The sequence below is a fragment of the Callithrix jacchus genome, chromosome 21 (assembly GCF_049354715.1).
Source record: "Callithrix jacchus isolate 240 chromosome 21, calJac240_pri, whole genome shotgun sequence".
Lineage (NCBI taxonomy): Eukaryota > Metazoa > Chordata > Mammalia > Primates > Cebidae > Callithrix > Callithrix jacchus.
The window spans coordinates 45151547-45173365 of record NC_133522.1 but is presented as its reverse complement, the minus strand read 5'-3'; the positions used below and the strand labels follow the sequence as shown (position 1 = coordinate 45173365).

At 38.6% G+C, this 21819-nt stretch overlaps 1 protein-coding gene across 3 annotated transcripts in view; it reads left to right on the top strand.

The window, feature by feature from the left end:
* Positions 1-21819, top strand: part of BRWD1 (bromodomain and WD repeat domain containing 1) — a 141653-nt gene that overhangs the window by 35933 nt on the left and 83901 nt on the right. For all 3 annotated transcript variants that reach the window (XM_078358412.1, XM_035283039.3, XM_035283038.3), the window contains 6 exons: positions 171-269; positions 4019-4169; positions 4425-4559; positions 10935-11063; positions 11260-11485; positions 20691-20876. In XM_078358412.1, coding sequence (XP_078214538.1) covers positions 171-269; positions 4019-4169; positions 4425-4559; positions 10935-11063; positions 11260-11485; positions 20691-20876 — 926 coding nt within the window. The remainder of the gene's footprint in view (positions 1-170; positions 270-4018; positions 4170-4424; positions 4560-10934; positions 11064-11259; positions 11486-20690; positions 20877-21819) is intronic.

The following is a 21819-nucleotide window of genomic DNA, read 5'->3' as shown; positions in this document are numbered from 1 at the left end:
TGCTCTAAATACCTGCCTTTTGAATTAACACTATACCTGTCTTTTGAATTAACTGGATGGTCCTGTTGTCAGGACAGCTACATTACAGACTTTTTTTCCATGTGATTTTTATTGTAGCCCTTGCTGGAAAGTGTGTGAATATAATAAGATCCTGTTCTAAATGTTTTAAGGTTCCTAAGTGGTAGCAGAGATGGAACAGCACGGATTTGGAGATTTGAGCAGTTAGAATGGAGGAGCATTTTATTGGATATGTCTACTAGAATCTCAGGGTAAGTTGGGATTGTTAGAAGTAGGTGCATGATAAGTGTTTGATCTGTGTCTCTGTCTCTCAGTGGTTATTTTGTTGAGGGAATTATAGCTGCCTTGTATTATGAAGAGCTGTGGTTTAAGTGAGTAGCTGCCTACTTCTCTCTGGTGAACAGATATCCAGATAAATGTATCCTTTCATTTATGTAGCAAAGAATAACATGTGCGTTTTCTGTTGTTGAATGCATTGACCTCCTTCTTAGGTGTTGCATTTAAAAACTTCTACAAATAAAAAAGATAAAATTAACTGAAGCACATTAAATGTGGAAATTGTACTTTTCTGTGGATAGGATTTTTGAAAAAAATTTAGAGTAAGCTTGGAGCTAAGGCTGGGGAATAGGGTGAGCAAACATACTTTATTGTTTAGGTTAAAAAAGAAAATTGAGCTCCAGCCTGGGCAACAGAGCAAGACTCCATCTAAAAAAAAAGTTGTTTCCTGAGTTTAACTTTGTATTTTTTCATATCAGTTTTTCTGAGAAAGTTTCCACATTTTGTCTTTTAGAAATCATGTCTGCTTTATTTTTATTTTTATTTCTTTTTGAGACAGGGTCTAACTGTGTCTCCCAGGCTGGAGTGCAGTGGTGTCATCATGGCTCACTTCAGGCCTGACCTCCCAGGTTTGAGCAGTCCCCTCACCTCAGCCTTCCAAGTAGCTAGGGCTATGAGCGTGTGCCACCAAGTCTGGCTAATTTTTATGTTTATTTTTTATAGAGCTGTGTTCAGGCTCTTCTCAAACTCCTGGGCTCAAGTGATCCTCTTGCCTCTGCCTCCCAAATGCTTTGTTTTTAGTAGCAGAAATTGACTTACATTGTCTACTGTAGCTCAAAGAATTGTATTGCACTTTTAAGATAAATTTGATCTTACTATTTTTGTGGAATTATCTGTGATCGAGAAGAAAAAGTATGTATACTAGAAATTTGACAAACCTTGTTCATAAACAAAAAATCTTCATTACATATAAAAATGTTATGTCTCAATATGAAAGTGAATACTGTCAGTCCTTGATAAGTTGAAATAATTAAAGGGAACTAAAAAAAATTTTTATGGGCAAGCTTTATTATGTATGAACTTGATTTTACAGAGTTAGAATGACCATTTCACATAAAATTAACTCATTAAAAAGTATAACTATAGTGGCATAGAAATGTTATCTTAAACTCCAAAAGGTAGTAAAACTGGTAACATATTGCTACTCATCTTTGGATAGATAAAACCACAGTATTGCTGGGTGCGGTGGCTCAAGCCTGTAATCCCAGCACTTTGGGAGGCCGAGGCGGGTGGATCATGAGGTCAAGAGATCGAGACCATCCTGGTCAACATAGTGAAACCCGTCTCTACTAAAAATACAAAAAATTACCTGGGCATGGTGGCGCATACCTGTAATCCCAGCTACTTGGGAGGCTGAGGCAGGAGAATTGCCTGAACCCAGGAGGCGGAGGTTGTGGTGAGCCGAGATCGCGCCATTGCACTCCAGCCTGTGTAACGAGCGAAATTCCGTCTTAAAAAAAAAAAAAAAAAAAACTACAGTATTGATGAAACTGGTTCTCAGACAAGTATGTGCCACTTGCTTCAGTTCTTTAGGGAGAAGAGGCTGTTATAACACAGGCCTTATTGATTCAGTGACCATTGGTAGTTGCTCCTTATTAACACCGTTAAAATTAGGTTCCCATGTTTTACTTTGTGTGGTAGCTGGTGACTCTTGGCCTTTTGTTTTTTGAGGGATATCTTTTAAGGTGTTGGCATCAAACCCATTCATTCCAAAATGTATCACAGATGGGAATTTAACCCTCTTCACAAAGCAAACCACAGAAAATTCATAGGTAGTATGCAACATTGGTCTTAACTGATCTCTGATATATTCTTTGGAACATCATTTACTTGATCCCACAAGAAGTGGGGGGTGAAGATAATTTAAAATCAGATTCACCTATGGATTACTGTTTTATTAAGCAAAATAGAAACATCAGTGTTAAACCTTGAATGAAAATTTTTAACTGAGACTGAAAACTGTTTAGTTTTCTTGCTGCCATACTCCATCCATGGAGGGGACTTTTCCTATAATTTCTTTAATGAGAAAATAGGCCTGGCATGGTGGCTCACACGTGTAATCCCAGCATTTTGGGAGGCCAAGGCAGGCGGATCACTTGAGGTCAAGAGATTGAGACCAGCCTGGTCAATATGGTGAAACCCCGCTTCTACTAAAAAAAAAAATACAAAAATAAGCAGGCCATGGTGGCATGTGCCTGTAATCCCAGCTACTTGGGAGGCTAAGGCAGGAGAATCACTTGAACCCGGGAGACAGAGGTTGCAGTGAACCAAGATGGAGCCACTGCACCCCAGCCTGGGTGACAGAGCAAGACTCCTCCTCAAGAAAAAAAAAAAAAGCAAAGTTATTAATTCCAAAGCCTTTTAAAGTGAAGAGCGGAATCTGCCTTTGTTTCATTAGATTTCTTAGTATTCTACTCGCAACCATCGTTCAATCTAGTTAGGATTATTCTCCTGTGCTTTTTTGTAGTTACACAGATAGCTGTTTTATAGCACCCATTCTATATTCTTGCAGCTGTATTTTGTTGTTGTTGTTGATTTTTTGTTTTTTGAGATGGAGTGGCACTGTCTCAGCTCACTGCAACCTCCACCTCTCAGGTTCAAGCGATTCTCCTGCTTCAGCTTGGGTAGCTGGGATTACAGGTGCTCGTCACTACTCTCAGCTAATTTTTATATTTTTAGTAGAGACACGATTTCATTCTGATGGCCAGGTTGGTCTGTGATTTCTTAAAATATATTCTATTATTTCAGAACCCTTAGGCCTTCCCTACCCCACTATTGACCACTCTAATACAGAGATGCTTTACATATCACTTTTTTTTTGAGATGGAGTCTTGCTCTGTCACCCATGCTGGAGAGCAGTGGTGCAGTCTCAGATCACTCCAGCTTCTGCCTCCTGGGTTCAGATGATTCTCCTGCCTCAGCCTCCTGAGTATCTGGGTGTGTGCCACCACACCCAGTTAACTTTTGTATTTTTAATAGAGATGGGGTTTCACGGTATTGGCCAGGTTGGTCTCCAACTCCTGACCTCGTGATCTGCCCGTCTTGGCCTCTCAAAGTGTTGGGATTACAGGCATGAGCCACCGCGCCCGGCCCTGCCTATCAGTTTTATAAAGGATGCAAAATATTCCAGGCATGTGTATCCAACACCATTCTTGCCAAAGGAATAGACTCTAGGAAAGTTATATAAAGAAATGAGAATAGTCCCATTTACAGTTCAGATTGAACATCTGTGTGTCAGTCATTTTTCTAAACATTGGGGATATGAATATGAATTACCTTATTTTCATGTTCCTAAAATTTTTTTTGTCTTCTATGGAGAGAAGTACTTGAAAGTAAGTGTTAGCAGTAGGTTTGTAGTCAGAGGAAGGAAATAATAGAAAACACGTAGGGAGAAAAAACTTTGCTTTCATAAGCAGTCATGGTATCTTCAAATCTGCCCTTACTCAGTGTCTGTACTGTTTCTAAATTCTTCCTTCCTTCCTTCAGGTTATGCCCTAAACTGTTTCTAGATAATCTGTTGTGGGTCAGTTGTGATGAACTCACTATAGGGTTGACGAGATAGGCAAATGGGTTGGATATCCTTATTTTTGTGTTGAAGAAGGATTGTATACATTGTATAGCCAAGCATCTAAATAAGTTTACATGTTGTGTATATTTTTTTTAGGGACTTATCTTCGGAAGAGGAAAGGTTTATGAAGCCTAAAGTAACAATGATAGCTTGGAATCAAAATGATAGCATTGTTGTCACAGCTGTGAATGATCATGTCCTCAAAGTGTGGAATTCTTACACTGGACAGTTACTTCATAACTTACTGGTAGGTAGTTTCTGGTACAATATAACAAATGAGATTTTTTTGAACTATGTAATTTTGAAGCTATAAAAATAATATACTGAACAAATTGTTTTGTTCATTTAAAACATCAAATGATTAGAAAGTTTATAATTATATATAAATTATTGACATTAATATATCTTTAAAAGTCTTTATATGCTGTAATAGTATGTATTTTTAAAATTTCAAATTGTAACTTGTAAACCCTCCTTAATATTATGACTTTGTTAAATAAAGGGACATGCTGATGAAGTATTTGTTTTGGAGACGCATCCCTTTGATTCCAGAATTATGTTATCTGCAGGACACGATGGCAGCATATTTATATGGGATATTACAAAAGGTACCAAGATGAAACATTATTTTAATATGGTAAGTGAAGTGAGGTATACCTTTATAAATGCTTGAATTTGTTTAGAGTATTTGTATTATAAGGCTTAGCCAGAGATTGATCTGCTTGTTTTGGCAGTTTCTGTTTTTACAAATCAGCGTTTTCAAAGCCTACTAAATATAGCTGTATGCATGCGATGTATATGTGTGTGTGTGTATGTGTATATATATGTATCTATATGTATGCTGTATATATCAGTCATACCAAGAATTTCATCTTTGATTTGATTACATACATAGATGAAATTCTTGGTATGACTGATTTATATGAGGGAGACTTTTGTTTTTTGAGATGGAGTCTTGCTCTTTCGCCATGTTGGAGTGCAGTGGCGCGATCTCGGCTCACTTCAACCTCCACCTCCCGGGTTCAAGTGATTCTCCTGCCTCAGCCTCCGGAGTAGCTGGGATTACAGGCATGCACCACCACACCCTGCTAACTTTTGTATTTTTAGTAGAGATGGGGTTTCACCAAGTTGGCCTCCCATCTCCTTATCTTGTGATCCACCTACCTCGGCCTCCCAGAGTGCTGGAGTTACAGGCATGAGCTACCATGCCCAGCCTGAGGGAGACATTTTTAAGTTATGTTTAGCTTTTTGTGTGCCTGTGTGTTTAAATTGGTAAAATTATGGCAATTATAAAAACCTTCTCATTACTTGAATTTATTGAAATATTTGATAACAAATAGAAATGTAAAAATAGTGTCATAATGAAATGACATCATTAATACTCAGTATTCACCAAATATTACTAATATTTCGTTTCTGGATATTTAGTAACCCTAGGCTGAGTGTGGTGGCTCAGAACTCCCAGCACTTTGGGAGGCTGAGGTGGGAGGATTGCTTGAGCACAGGAGTTTGAGACTAGCCTGGGCAATGTAGTGAGACACTGTCTCAAAAAAAAAAAAAAAAATTTCCCTAGATGGTTGATCTACCGATCAGCCTTTGATCAGCTGTTTTTCTTTTGGCATAGGTATATTTAAAAAAAAATTTTTTTTCTTTCATATGTATATTCTAGAACCAAATGAGGATCCTATTGTATCTTTTTAGAATTTCTCCACATAGGCCAGGTGCAGTGGCTCAGGCCTGTAATCCCAGCACTTTAGGAGGGTGAGGTGGGCAGATTACGAGGTCAGAAGATGGAGACCATCCTGGTTAACACGGTGAAACCCTGTCTCTACTAAAAATACAAAAAATTAGCTGGGTGTGGTGGCACACAGCTGTAGTCCTAGCTACTTGGGAAGCTGAGGCAGGAGAATCGCTTGAACCAGGGAGGTGGATGTTGCAGTGAGCTTAGATAGCAACACTGCACTCCAGCCGTGGCAACAGAGCGAGATTCAAACAAGAATTTCTCCACACAATCATAATTACAGTTATTAATCAGCAAATTTAATATTGATAAAATAGTGTTACCTAATTCGGTAAGTCCCAGTAACATCTTTATAGCTATAATTTGCTCCGTGGACCAGAATCCTGTCAGGCTCGTGCATTGTGTTTAAGTGGTTGTATCTTTTTAGTTTTCTTTCACTGTCATCAGCCCCTCTCAACCTTTCTTCTTTTTCCTCTTTCTTGACCTTTAACTTTTATTGAATATTAGCAAGTACTGTTCCAGAGTGTCCTCAGTTTTGTCTGATGTTTTGTCATGATTTGATTGTTACACTTTTTAAAATGAAATAAAACATATGGTGTCCTTCATGAATTGTATTAGTAGTAGGCACATGATATTTATTTCTCCCCCTATCAATGGTGATAATTTTTTTTTCTGGAGATGGAGTTTCACTCTTGTTGCCCAGGCTGGAGTGCAGTGGTGCGATTTCAGCTCATTGCAACGTCCACCTCCCAGGTTTAAGCGATTCTTCTGCCTCAGCCTCCTGAGTAGCTAGGATTACAGACGTCCGCCTCCATGGCCAACTAATTTTTTGTACTTTTAGTAGATACAGGGTTTCACTATGTTGGCCAGGCTGGTTTCAAACTCCTCACTTTAGGTGATCCACCTGCTTTGGCCTACCAGAGTGCTGGAATTACTGGCATGAGTCACTTTGCCTAGGCATGGTGATAATTTTAAATATTTGGTTAAGGCAGTATTTCCCAGATTTCTTCACTATAAAATAATTATCTTCTCTTTTTGTAATAATAATTATTTTTGAGCTGGAGTTTCACTCTTGTGGCCCATGCTGAAGTGCAATGGTGTGATCTCGGCTCACTGCAACCTCCGCCTTCTGGGTTCAGGCGATTCTCCTGCCTCAGCCTCCTGAGTAGCTAGGATTACAGGTACCTGCCACCACTCCCGGCTAATTTTTTTTTTTTTATTGGCTACCGAAATCAAAAGCACCAGCTAATTTTTTATATTTTTAGTAGAGACGGGTTTTCACCATGTTGACCAGGCTGGTCTTGAACTCCTGACCTCAGGTGATCCACCCACCCTGGCCTCTCAGTGTAATTATTAAATTTTTTCCAGTAGCTCTTTTGTGATTAAATATCCTGTTTCGCATTATTCACCACAAATATCTCCATGGAAGATTTTTTCAATGGCGTCATTCCCTCCATATTTATTAGTTGACATCCTTGCACATGGTTTTTTTCCCCCCTCCTCCAGCTTTTAAGTTCAGGGATTACATGTATGTGCAGGATGTGCAGGTTTGTTACATAGATAAATGTGTTTGTATGTAGTTTTGTAATCTTTTTTTATTTCATGTAAAAAAAAACCTCTGTGAAATTTTTGTTTTTAAAGAATTTAGTTATATTTTTGAGTTTAAATTCAGCCTGTCTCAGAAGAAAGTTAACTGACACAATTACTTTCCTATTGTTGAATAGTTAAGTGTTTCCAAAATACGTGTGGCAATAACACTTTGAACACGCCTTGTGTGACTATTTCCCTAGAATAAATTCTGAAGGAATTACTGTGTAAAAGGGTTTCAACATTGTTACAGCTTTATATGTGTGCGACCATTTTGTGAAATTACTCTTCAGTTTATACTGAATTACAATTCAAATTGCAATGAATTTTAGAGGTAGTGTAGTAGCAACTTATTGATGCATTCTTACACCTTTGATTCTCATGTTCTTAGACCTTTGATTAAATGCTTCCTAAAACATTTCAAATAGTATGACCGAAGCACAAATACACATTTAGGCATCTCTGAAAGCTGTGATTCTGTGTATTCAAATTATTTGGAAAGAGAACTAAACAGTCTTGGGCAATTTTTCTATCGTTTTAAAATCCGTAGGATACATCCATCAGTTACCTCAACTATCTTTTCAAACTCAGTAATAATAATACATCCTGAATTTAACTCCTCAAAACAAAAAAAACTACATTAATTTAGGCTTTAGGCAGAATATAAGTGGAAAAACTCTATGCCAAAGAATAATCTGAAAAGCATTTCACATGGGCGACAATAATCTTATTTCCAGTTGCCCGGCAAAAATTGGCCTTGTTTACTCAGTTTTCCTTACTGCTCAGCAGATAGGCTCATATCTCCTAATTCTAGATAAACTAAACAAGTTTGTCAGTTACTGACAGCAACAATATTTCATGAATATATCGTAAACTTTAATGTGACATTGTTCTCCAGACACAGTTGCAGGTTACATTTTGTTAGGAATCATTGTATAGGACACTTCAAATTACAGGTGAAACCCCAAGTCTTCCTTGATTTGCTTAGATAGGTTTGCCCAATTGAGAAAACTTTCATCTCGGCAGGTATTTATAGAAAAGCTTTCGGTGCAGTTAAGTTCACGTGGATGGGAAGAGTTTCTACCACCGTCTTCAACTTTCCAGCTTTGAAATTTTGCTACCCCCTCCCTACCAGCCTCTGCTTTACTATGACAGAAGGTCCCAGGTCAGGGATGCAAAGTGGTACATAGATGCAGGTTGTGCTGTGGCACAGGTGGCTCATAGAAGGACCATGTGGATGAACCCATGTTCCCATGTTTAATAATTAGTAGAGTCAGGGTTTCATCATGTTGCCCAGGGTGTGTGTGTGTGTGTGTGTGTGTGTGTGTGTGTGTGTGGTTTTTTCCTTTTTATGTTAAAAGAATATGATTTAATATGCACATCTTATTTAGCAGTCCTCTGAATATCTGAGTAACTTTGTGTTTTCCATGTTTGCTAATTGGCATCCATTCATGTGCAGTATAGCAATAATGAAGTGTCACTATTCAAGCAGTGACTTATTTGGGCATGGATGTGAGTTTGTTTTGGCAATTACGGGGAGATGTCTCATTTTCAAACACTAAACACATGTAACGTTTAGTTACTGGAAAGTTAATGGTGCAGACAACAAATACGCATAGCTCTACACTGTAGAGTTAACCAAATAAATAACTTAACTATAAATTGATGATATTAAACTAATAATAGTTTACAGTTTAAAAGGAAGAATTAGTAAAAAAGTCATCTATTTTAGGTTATACTAATAATAAACTTAGAGCATCCTTTCTAAAATCTCTGGTGGTTTGAAGTTAAGGTACTTGTGGCCGTAGGCTTTTTCATATGTATGCTTGATCTTGGCAGCATTGCCAAGTTTTCCATGGTGCTTAGTCATCTTATCCGTGAGCTGAAGTAGAGCCCTCCTTAAAATCTAGAGAAGTGTTCGTTTTAGTTTATGAATACCAAACTTTGTTAATCTTTAATCATTTACCTTGTAGCTTGTTTTCCTTTTTTTTTTTTTTTGAGATGGAGTCTCACTCTGTCACCAGGCTGGAGTGCGGTGGGCACAATCTCGGCTCACTGCAACCTCTGCCTCCCAGGTTCAAGCAATTCTCCTGCATCAGCCTCCCAAGTAGCTGGGAATATAGGTGCGTGCCACCATGCCCAGCTAATTTTTGTATTTTTTAGTAGAGACGGTGTTTCACCATGTTGGCCAAGATGGTCTTGGTCTCTTGACCTCATGATCCACCTGCCGTGGCCTCCCAAAGTGCTCGGATTACAGTAAGCCACCACGCCTGGCCAGCTTCTTACCCTTTTATTATATACTAAGACAAAAATTTCTGAAATTGGTTTTTTTTCCCTTGAGATGGAGTTTCTCTCTGTTGCCCAGGCTGGCATGCAATGGCTGAAGTGTCGGCTTACTGCAACCTCCGCCTCCAGGGTTCAAGCAATTCTCCGGCCTCAGCCTCCCAAGTAGGTGGAATTACAGGCGCCTACCATCATGCCCAGCTAATTTTTTTTGTGTATATATATACACAAAAAATACACATATAGCTGGGCATATATATGTATATATATACGTATATGTACGCATAATATGTAGGTATATATATATATATTATACGTATATATACGTATAATATATATATATATATATATATATTTTTTTTTTTTTTTTTTTAGTAGAGAAAGGGTTTCACCATGCTGGCCAGGCTGGTCTCGAGCTCCGACCTCAAGTGATCCGCTCACTTCAGCCTCCCAAAGTATTGGAATTCCAGGTGTGAGCCACCGTGCCTTGCTAAAATTCTTTTTTTTTTAAATTTGAGACGGAGTTTTGCTCTTGTTACCCAGGCTGGAGTGCAATGGTGCGATCTCGGCTCACCACAACCTCCGCCTCCAGAATTCAGACAGTTCTCCTGCCTCAGCCTCCTGAGTAGCTGGGATTACAGGCACGCGCCACCATGCCCAGCTAATTTTTTGTATTTTTAGTAGAGACGGGGTTTCACCATGTTGACCAGGATGGTCTCGATCTCTTGACCTCGTGATCTACCCGCCTCGGCTTCCCAAAGTGCTGCGATTACAGGCTTGAGCCTAAATTCTTTATAAGAAGTAAAAGAAGCCTTCACTTTGGTTTGGGTTGTTAGCCTTCATTTGAGCACTTGGAGAACTAATGCTTACAAGAATTTTGAAGACTTTTTTCTAGGCTAGTTGTATTTAAAATGAATTTTATTTTTTTGGGAATAGTGATTGATGGATATCCTTAATGAAACATCTGTTTTTATTTTGTTTTAAAGAGTCTCGCTTTGTAACCTAGGCTGGAGTGCAGTGGAGTACAGTGGCGCTATCTCGACTCACTGCAATCCCTGCCTCCCAGGTTCAAGTGATTCTCATTTCTCAGCCTCCCGAGTAGCTGTGACTACAGATACGCACCACCATGCCTGGTCAACTTTTTGTATCTTTAGTAGAGACAGGGTTTCACCATGTTGCCCAGGGTGGTCTTGAACTCCTGTGCTCAGGCAGCCCGCCTGCCTCAACCTCAAAAAGTGCTGGGATTACTGGTGTGAGCCACCATGTCCGGCTGAAACATTTGTTTTAAATTTTTTTTCCCCAGAAGGCATATGTTGTCACAGGTTATCCACATTAAAAAGTTTATATAGCAGTTCACTTGCATGGAATTGGCCCTAACTTTTTTCCCTTTGGGTTTCCTAGATTGAAGGACAAGGACATGGAGCTGTGTTTGACTGTAAGTTTTCACAGGATGGACAGCATTTTGCTTGTACAGATTCTCATGGACACCTTCTGATATTTGGTTTTGGATGCAGCAAACCGTATGAAAAGGTCATTTTTAACACTTTGAGCATGCCAGTAGTAGTTAAGAGCTGTGTTTTGGAAATAAGTAGTTATAAGCTGTGTTTTGGAAATAGTTTAGCTGACTGATTGGATTTTCTTGTTTTTCTAGTTTTAATTATTTAATATTTGTTTCCTTTAATATGTATAAACCTCAGAATGTCACCTGTGAACTTCATTTTTCTAGATTCCTGATCAGATGTTCTTCCATACTGACTATCGACCACTTATTAGAGATTCTAATAATTATGTCTTAGATGAGCAAACTCAGCAGGCTCCGCATCTTATGCCTCCACCATTCTTGGTAGATGTAGATGGAAATCCTCATCCAACTAAGTATCAGAGATTAGTACCAGGCCGAGAAAATTCTGCAGATGAACATTTGGTTCCACAGCTGGGCTATGTGGCAACAAGTAAGTGCAGTCTTTTTTTTTTTTTTTTTTTTAAAAACGTTTTACCCACATACTTTAAAGTATAGTATAATTTCCTTACCTTTAGATTCCCCCAGTTATTAATATTTTGCAGTATTTGTTTTATCATTGTTTTCCTCTGTGTATTGTTTTTAATCATTTAAGTGCTGGACCTCATGCATCATTTACCCTTAAATAAGAACGATATTTTCTTACATAACTGTAGACACTTAAGACAATTAGGACATTTTATACTCAAATAATACTATTATCAAATCTATAGTGTGTAACCAAAAATTTCCAGTTATTCTCATAATGTCTGCTATAGCTTTTAAAATTCTTCCAATTTTTAATTGTAACCACATATGAAGTACAAAATTTAGTTGTCATATTTCCTTAATTTCCTTTAATCTGGAGCAGGTTGTTAGTTTTTGACTTTCATGACACTGGTGTATTTGCAGATTATAGGTAAGGAATTTTGTAGAGGGCCTCCATCTGGGTTAGTCTACTTCCTCTTGTTTAGGTTCCAGTTATGCATTTTTGACAGAATATAACATAAATGATGTTCCAGTCTTAATAGAGCATCTTGTCAGGATGGTTATGATTTTAGTTTGTCTAATTGCTGGTAATAATGTTTTTGAACACTTGGTTAATGTGGTGTTTGCCAAGTTTCTTCACTATAAACTTAGTATTTTTCTCTTTGTAATTAATAGTAATTTGTGGCGAGATATGTCAATACCTTATTGATTGTCAGATTTTACCCTCAAGTTTGAGGATCCATTGATAAGTTTTGCCTGAATCATTTGTTACTGTGAATATTGCAAAGCGGTTATTTTCTAACTTTATCATTGTTCTATCATTGCATCGTATGTATCATTGCATATGACTGTCTGTTGTTCACCCCTTTATTTATGTGGTTCATTAAGTTTTTGAATGGGCTTCTGAGTGATTAGTGAGTTATAATATGTTACTCACATAATTCTTAGGTTTGACTCTCAGAGCCTTTTGAAGCTGTCCTTTCCTAAGTCCTTATACTTTTCAGTCATTTCTTTCTTTTTTTGAATGTAGGATTTTCTAGGTTTGTCTTGTACTTTTCTCTGTCCTAGCCAAGTGCAAAATTCTTGTTTGTTTGTGTTAATAGTAGGACAGTGTTTCTCTTTATAGATATTAAAGAGAAATAGTGTTTTGTTTGGATGAAGATTTACTGAAACTAAATCACCAGCTACATGTAAGGGTAAAGCCTAATGTAGATTACGATATGCTTGCTATTTCAAATGTTATTTTCATTACTTTTATTGAAGTATACTTTATATACACAATTCACCAATTTCAAGTGTGTGTGTGTTTTTGACATAGGGTCTCACTTGTTTGCCCAGGCTGGGTGCAATCTTGGCTGACCTCAGCCTCCGCCTCCCAGGGAGAAGTGATCCTCCTACCTCAGCCTCCTGAGTAGCTGGGACTGTAGGCACGTGCCAACATGCCTGGCTGATTTTTGTATTTTTTTTTTTTTTGGGGGGGGAAGGCAGGAAGGAAGGGAAGAAGGACGGTAGGGAGGAAGGAAGGGATGAAGGAAGGAAGGAAGGGAGGAAGCGGGGAGGGAGGGAGGGAGGGAAGGGAAGGGAAGAAAGGAAATCAAGCAATGAAAGAGACATTGCCGACCTGGATCTAGAGGTTTACAAGTTGATTTCTTTTTTTTTGAGAGAAGGAAAGAAAAAAAAAATAAGTAAAGGAGAGGAAGAAAGAGGGAGAGTAAATGGAAATATTGCTTTATTTTGAAAAAAATTGGGTATTAATAATGGCCAATCAATGTTTTATTTAAACTAATGGGTAGGTGTGATGTGGTATTGACAAGAATGTATATTTTGTGTATTTGAAGTGGAGAGCTCTATAAATATTTATTAAGTTTACTTGTTCTGGATCTGAGTTCGAGTCCTTGATATCCTTATTAATTTTCTGTCTCATTGAATCTAAGTCTCCTATCTGGGTGTTAGGATCGTTAGCTCTTGTTGTTGCATTGATCCTTTTACCACTATATCTTTGTTGCTTTAAAATCTATTTTATCCGATATAAGAATTGCAACTCCTGCTTTTTATTTATTTATTATTTATTTTTGCTCTCCATTTGGTTGGTAAATCTTTCTCCATCCCTTTGTTTTGAGTCTTTGTGTATCCTTGCATGTGAAACAGGTCTGGATGTAACATGCCGTTGGGTTTTGGCTGTGTCTTTTGATTGGGAATTCAGTCAATTTAAATTTAGGGTTACTGCCATTTGATGTTGACTGGCTGTTTTATCCATTTGTTGGTGTAAATTCTTCTTTATGTTGGTGCTCTTTACTTTTTGGTGTATTTTTAGAAAGGCTAATACTGGTTGTTTCTTTCTGTGCGTAATGCTTCTTTCAGAAGCTCTTGTAAAGCAGGCCTGGTGGTAATAAAATCTCTGAGTTCTTGCTTGTTCATAAAAGATTTTATTTTTCCTTCAGTTGTGAAGCTTAGTTTGGCTGGATATGAAATTCTGGGCTGAAGGTTCTGTTCTTTGAGGATGTTGAATATTGGCCCCCACTCTCTTCTGGCCTGTAGAGTTTCTGCCGAGAGATCTGCTGTAAGTCTGATAGGCTTGCCTTTGTGGGTTATCCGACCTTTCTCTCTGGCTGCCCTTAGTATCCTCTCCTTCGTTTCAACCCTGGTGAATCTAACGATTATGTGCCTTGGGGTTGCTCTTCTTGAGGAATATCTTTTTGGTGTTCTCTGTATTACCTGGGGTTGAATGTTGACCTGCTTTGCTAGTTTAGGAAAATTTTCCTGAATAATATCCTGAAGGGTATTTTCCAGCTTGGATTCATTCTCTCCGTCGCATTCAGGTACACCTATCAAACGTAAATTTGGTCTTTTCACATAGTCCCACATTTCTTGGAGACTTTGCTCATTCCTTTTTATCCTTTTTTCTCTAATCTTTTCTTCACGTTTTATTTCATTAAGTTGGACTTTGACCTCTGATATCCCTTCTTCTGCTTGAACAATTCGAGTGTTTAAACCTGTGCATACTTCTCGGAGTTCCTGTATTGTATTCTTCAGTTCCATTAATTCACTCATACTCCTCTCTAAGTTGTCTATTCTCAATACGATTTCATCAAACCTTTTTTCAAAGTTCCTAGTTTCTTTACGTTGGGCTACAACATGTTCTTTTAACTCACCGAAGTTTGTTATTAACCATTCCTTGAAGAGTGATTCTGTCATCAGGAGGTGCTCGTTCTCCATCAAGCCTCGTTCCATTGTTGATGTGGAACTGTGATCATCTTTAGAGGGAGAGGCATTCTGACTTTGAGTATTCTCAGCTTTTTTACGCTGGTTTCTTCCCGTCATTGTAAATTTATCCTCCTGTCGTCTTTGAAATTACCAACTTTCAATTAGGTCTCTTGAGTGGACGTCCAGGTTGTTAGTTCCCAGGGCCAGAGCAGTGGCCTTAAAACTGATGGTGCTTTTCTGCCCAGGATTATCTTGTCGGGCTTCCTTCTTGTTTCCGTAGTAGGCGACTCTGCCTTCCTGGGGCTCCAAACCTCGGTCAGAAGGGGAACCTGTCCCGTTTACTCTGCTCCGAGAGCTGCCGCGTCGAGGTGCCGGCGGAACCGCTGCGCCGACCACGAGAGTCGCGCTGGCGACCCGTGTGTTTCCACCACTGGGGGATCTTCTGCTCCGTGAGCGACCAGACTTTGTCTGAAAGTGTGGCGTCCTCTATTTCTCCGCGCCTTCCCTGAGAGCTGCAATCCCGGGATGTTAGCGATCGGCCATCTTGGATTGTTCTCTGATTTTTGTATTTTTAGTAGAGACGGGGTTTTGCCATGTTGCCCAGGCTGTCAAATATGTTGAGACAGTTGTTAAATAATCAAGTAACTACCACTACAATTAAGATATAAAACATTTATACTGCCCGCAAAAGTCCCCAGGAACTGTTTAGAGTCAGTCTTCTTCTTTCTCCCTATCCCTTGTAATCAGTATTGTATTTTCTGTCACTTTAATTTTGTCTTTTAAGCTTTTATATACAAAGTAATTTTTTTTTTTTTTTTGAGATGGAGTCTTATTCTGTTACCAGGCTGGAGTGCAGTGGTGCAATCTTGGCTCACTGCAACCTCTGCCTCCTGGGTTCAAGTGATTCTCCTGCCATGCCTATAGCTGGGACTACAGATGTACACCACCACACCCAGCTAATTTTAATTTTTGTATTTTTAGTAGAGACATTGTTTTACCCTATTGGCCAGGATGGTCTCAATCCCTTGACCTCTTGATCCACCCACCTTGGCCTCCCAAAGTGTTGGAATTACTGGCGTGAGCCACTGCACCAGGCCCTAAAGTGTAATCTTTTGTGTCTGGCTTTTTTGACTTAGTATGGTGCTTTTGATATTCATTGGTGGTGTTCCATGTATCAGTAGTTTGTTCCTGTTTATTGATTGAGACTGATAGTGCCCCATGGAATAGATGGATATATCATCATTTGTTTATGTATTCACTGCTGGTTAAAGGCTTGTTTCCAGTTTGGGGCTGTCATCCAGATTGAAATATCCAACTGTCAGGTGAAATTTACCTTATTTCTCTCTTCAGTTTACTCAGTATTACTTGATGTATTTTAAATCTCATCCATACAGTTTGGATTGTTTGTCTTCTGGATGAAATAATTCTTTTCTTATTATGAAATGTATCTCTGTATCTCTGGAAATATTTTTTGTTTTGAAGCATCTTGTTTCATATTAATATAGCCAGTTCAACTTGTTTTGGATTAGTATTGTCATGGTATATCTTCGTCAGTTCTTCCAATTGATCTGTGTCTTTATATTTAAAATAGATTTCTTGGAGGCAATTTATCAAATCTGATAACTTTTAATTAGAATTTAAGTAAAAGTATTCTATTAAATATAGAGTACTGCAGCTGGGCGCGGTGGCTCACGCATGTAATCCCAGCACTTTGGGAGGCTGAGGCGGGTGGATCATGAGGTCAAAAGATCGAGACCATCCTGGACAACATGGTGAAACCCCATCTCTACTAAAAATGCAAAAAATTAGCTGGGCATGGTGGCGCCTGCCTGTAATCCCAGCTACTTAGGAGGCTGAGGCAGGAGAATTGCCTGAACCTAGGAGGCGGAGGTTGCGGTGAGCTGAGATCGCGCCATTGCACTCCAGCCTGGGTAACGAGCGAAACTCCGCATCAAAATAAACAAACAAACAAACAAATAAGTATTTACACTTAAATGTTCATATGGTATGAGTTCAAACATAGAGTATTCTTATTTGTTTCCTCTTTATTCTTTTTGTTCTTTGTGTCTTTTTCCTTTTTCTTCTTTGGAATTGAGGATTTTTTTATGTGTTCCATATGACTTCTACTAATGTCTTATTAGCAATATTTGTATATAATGGTTGCTTTAGGGCAGATTGTCAGTGTGTGGTTTGCAGACCCATAGGTATATCTGCATCCTTTTATGGAGTCTGCAAGGTCACAGCCATATTCAAAACAATACTTTAAAAATGTAGAAATTTTTTTTTACGGTGTTGACATTTGTACTCATGGATTACAGGTGGGTGGAAATAAAATTCTGGCACTGTAGCAGAAATTTTGGCTATGGCACCAAAACAACAGCAGTTATTATATTCCTTACTGCTTTGCACTTGAGTATATGTTTTCTTAATATTCTAGATATTAAAACTGGAAGTGTACATAAAGCACTTCTGTGTATTATGAGGTGTCTATTCTGGCTGCTGGGAACTTGAGCTATTTCTGTCCTGTGAGAGCTCTGCAAATTTTTTCGCATACTGCTTTTTAGTATTTTTCCCTCAGTAATGGAGTTCTACCCCATGTGAACACATATCAGTCTTTGTTATTTTTATTTATTTATTTATTTATTTTTTGAGACAAAGGCTTGCTCTGTTGCCCAGGCTGGAGTGCAGTGGTGTGATGTCTCCTCACTGCAACCTTTGCCTCCATGTTTCAAGCAATTCCCCTGCCTCAGCCTCCCAAGTAGCTGAGACTACAGGTGTGTGCCACCACACCGGACTGACTTTTATATTTTTAATAGAGTTGGGGTTTTACCATGCTGGACAGTCTGGTCTTGAACTGATCTGCCCACCTCCCAAAGTGCAGGGATTATAGGCATGAGCCACTGTGCCTGGCCACATATCAGTATTTAGTCAGATAATTGATTGGACCTCATACAGATCTCTGGAGCTTTGTGTGCAATTCACTCTACTCTGATACTCAGCCCTGCATATTTTAACATTCTACTTCCAGCAAACTCTGACCTCTGTCTTCTCAACTCAGACCTCTGGATGCTGTTTGGGTCCTCTATTTTGTTCTGTAACCTAGAAATTACCTCCAGACAGTAACCTGGAGCAGTCAAAAGGGTTTGCCTCCATTGCTCCTCTTCTCTCAGGAATCACAGTCTTGTGCTGCCTGTTGTCCAATGTCTGAAAGCCCTTGTTTTAGAATATTTTTTCCGGTATTGTAGTTGTTTATGGCAAAAGGACACTTGCCGTACCAGTTAAGCTTTCATGGGTAGAACCCTCCTTCAGTATTTCAGTAGAAACAATTAATGTTCTGATATTTGAGAAGTTAACAGTTAAGTGCTCTGTGCTATGAAAGAAAAGTTATGGCCAAGTGCAGTGGCTCATGCCTGTAATTCTAGCACTTTGGGAGGCTGAGGCAGACAGATTGCTTGAGCTCAGGAGTTCGAGACCAGCCTGGGAAGTATAGCAAGAACTTGTGTCTGCCTGCCCCCCCACAAAAAAAAAAAGAAAAATTATATAGACTTAGGTTATTTTGGCTTGTGACAATTAGAAATCTTTACCATTTTCCCTTTGGTATCATGTTGTAATCTTAGAAATTTTTTGTTATTAGTGATTCTGATTAAAATCTTAACTTTTTAAATTAAGGCTCAAATTTTTGAGAGAGATAAAAATTACTGATTTTTAAAGACAAAGTTAAGAGAGACATTTAGCTCTTTTAAGTTCTTCATTGGTTTCCATAGTAATACAAAGGCATTAACAGTGATATGCAAGGCAGTCTTGCTCAGGTAGCAGGATGGAAACCCCCTCCTTCACCCCATAATACTATATGAGGTTTTGCAGTTTATCTATCTGTTTTTACGGTGGCAGGTTATAGCTTTGCATTCCTTTTGATTATTACCTTTATTTTTAATTTAATTTATTTATTTTGAGACACAGTTTCACTGTAACCCAGGCTGGAGTGCAGTGGTGCGATCTTGGCTCACTGTAACCTTTGGCTTCTGGGTTCAAGCAATTCTCTTACCTCAGCTTCCCAAGTAGATGGAATTACAGGTGTGTGCCACCAGGCCCAGCTAATTTTTTTTGTATTTTTGGTAGGGACTGGTCTCAAACTCCTGATCTCAAGTGATCCACCTGCCTTGGCCTCCAAAAGTGCTGGGATTACAGGTGTGAGCCACCATGTCCTGGGTTCCTTTTTTTTTTTTTTTTTTTCCTTTTTAAAAGAGTTCTCTTTATAAGTGGGTTAAAGAAAGAGTGGGGAGTTCTTTGTGTTTTTTGTTTTTTTTTTAAGACAGAGTTTCGCTTTTGTTGCCCAGGCTGGAGTGCAACGCCGTGATCTTGTCTCACTGCAACTTCCACTCCCGGGTTCAAATGATTCTCCTGCCTCAGCCTCCCAAGTCGCTGGGATTATAGGCCTGCATCACCACGCCTGGCTAATTTTGTATTTTTAGTAGAGATGGGGTTTCTCCATGTTGGTCTGACTGGTCTTGAACTCCCAACCTCATGTGATCTTGCTGGCCTTGGCCTCCCGAAGTGTTGGGATTACAGGCATGAGCCACTGTGCCTGGACTTTTTTTTTTTTTTTTTTTGTGATGGAGTTTTGCTCTTGTTGCCCAGGCTGGAGTGCAGTGGCATGATCTCGGCTCACTGCAACCTCTGCCTCCTGGGTTCAAGCTATTCTCCTGCCTCAGCCTCCCAGGTAGGTGGGATTCCAGGTGTTTACCACCATGCCCGGCTAGTTTTGTATTTTTTAGTAGAGACGGGGTTTCTCCATGTTGGTCAGGCTGGAGTTCTCTCTTATATATTGAATTTGTTTACATAAGTGTCTTATGGTGAGAGAACTTAGGAGATATTTGCATGAAAATGTTAATATTTAGATATAGTTCCAGATTCTACAACCTTTTTTTCCAGCAACACTAGTGGATGGACCTGTTAAATATTTCTGAAAATGCATTTGAAAAGTAAAGAAGCAAAGATACTTAAAATTAAATATTTTATTTAAAAAATAAAAATAAATTACTTGAAGTAAGAATTATGGGTACTGGCTATGCTAAAAACATATCTAAGAGTAATTTGAGATTAGTGGGAGAGGCCTGTGTAATTACCACCATCAATTGCACTGTTCTCCAAGGACTCTTGGGGCAGGAGGAGAGCTAAAGTTGTCCTGTTGAAGGCTTAAAAAGGTCTCACCCTTACCTCCCTTTTTTTCCTCTTAAAGACAGAGAAGAAATTAAATGTCAGTGATTTTTCTCTACATTGGAAGTCACCCATAGTTGCTCTGTTCCAGTTAGAGACTCAGGAATAAGATTTTAGTGAAATATATCGAGTATAGTGAGGGGCATTAGTGTGAAACAGCATAATAAAGTTTTACAGAAATGTTTTCATGTTTTCACTTGCAGGAATTTTGGAGGCTGCTTTGAAGTTTTTGTAGTATTTAGTCCTCTACAGGAAGACTTTGTTGGTTTTTTTTTTTTTTTGAGAAGGAGTTTCGCTCTTGTTACCCAGGCTGGAGTGCAATGGCGCGATCTCGGCTCACCGCAACCTCTGCCTCCTGGGTTCAGGCAATTCTCCTGCCTCAGCCTCCTGAGTAGCTGGGACTACAGGCGGGCACCACCATGCCCAGCTAATTTTTTGTATTTTTAGTAGAGACAGGGTTTCACCATGTTGACCAGGATGGTCTCGATCTCTTGACCTCGTGATCCACCCACCTCAGCCTCCCAAAGTGCTGGGATTATAGGCGTGAGCCACCACGCCTGGCCTGACTTTGTTGGTTTTGTATCTTTTTTTCTCCGACTTGTTGGCGAATGTATAGAGTATCTTTTTAAACTGGTATTTTTCAAAAATGGGAATTCTGACCGTTGTTAATATATTTTAATTTGTATCATACCGAATTGATTTTGTTTTCTGCTTTTATATGATGATATATTCATTAACTGAATTTGTAGGTGATGGAGAGGTAATTGAACAAATTATAAGTCTGCAAACCAATGATAATGATGAACGCAACCCAGAATCGAGTATTCTTGATGGAATGATAAGACAGTTGCAGCAGCAGCAGGATCAGAGGATGGGAGCAGATCAGGATACTATTCCAAGTGGACTTTCAAATGGTGAAGAAACACCCCGGAGAGGTAATAAATAATGAGAAATATTTTACTTGAATATGGCTGCATTGAAATTAAAGAGTAAGTGAAATCTTTGTCAGGTACATGTAACGTGAGAAACTTAAGTAAACAATGTATTTTTACAACTTAATTCGTAGTTTGAAGGTAGCTTTATTAGGTGTAAGATGATGTAGTAACAAATGGGTATTTCAAGTACTGCTGAAGCCTTTTGTGCTCTAAAAATACAGTATTTACAAAATTGTGTTAAATAGGAGCGAATAACAAATTGGTTTTTAAAAGAAAACAGTAATTCTAGCTTTTCTTTGCCTGTAACATTTATAATTTTGAAAAACTGAATTGGGGTAGAGTATGATTTTTCTTATTTAATCAGAAAGTTTGAAAACTTAGTGAGTTTTCAGTGTTGAGTCCTTAATAGTAGAAGTAGATAGTAGAAATAATTTAGAGATGTGATTGTTATGTAAATGAAAACTAACCCTGGGAAAGGTAAATGTTTGCTCATGATAAGAGGCACTGCTTTAAAATACTAGTAGTGCCACAGAAGCAGTCCTTACCATCTCATGCCTGCCTGGGGCACTTAGCCACAAACTTAAATAACCCAGCCATCAATTTAAATATCTGCTTAAAATTTTTTTATTTTAGCCAAATATTTCTACTTGTCTGTTGTAGAATTTGCCTTTTCTGTTATGTACTCTTAATCTTGTTTTGTAATGGAAAGTAATGGGAAAGTAATTTACAGAAATCTACTTTGAACAAGTAAATGTATAGTCAGGGAAGTATGCCTTTATTTGGAGAAGGAAACTATTTAAAATATGTTTGCTCAAATTAATTAATCAATAATTTATTTATTTATTTATTTATTTATTTTTGAGACGGAGTTTCGCTGTTGTTACCCAGACTGGAGTGCAATGGCGTGATCTCGGCTCACCGCAACCTCCGCCTCCTGGGTTCA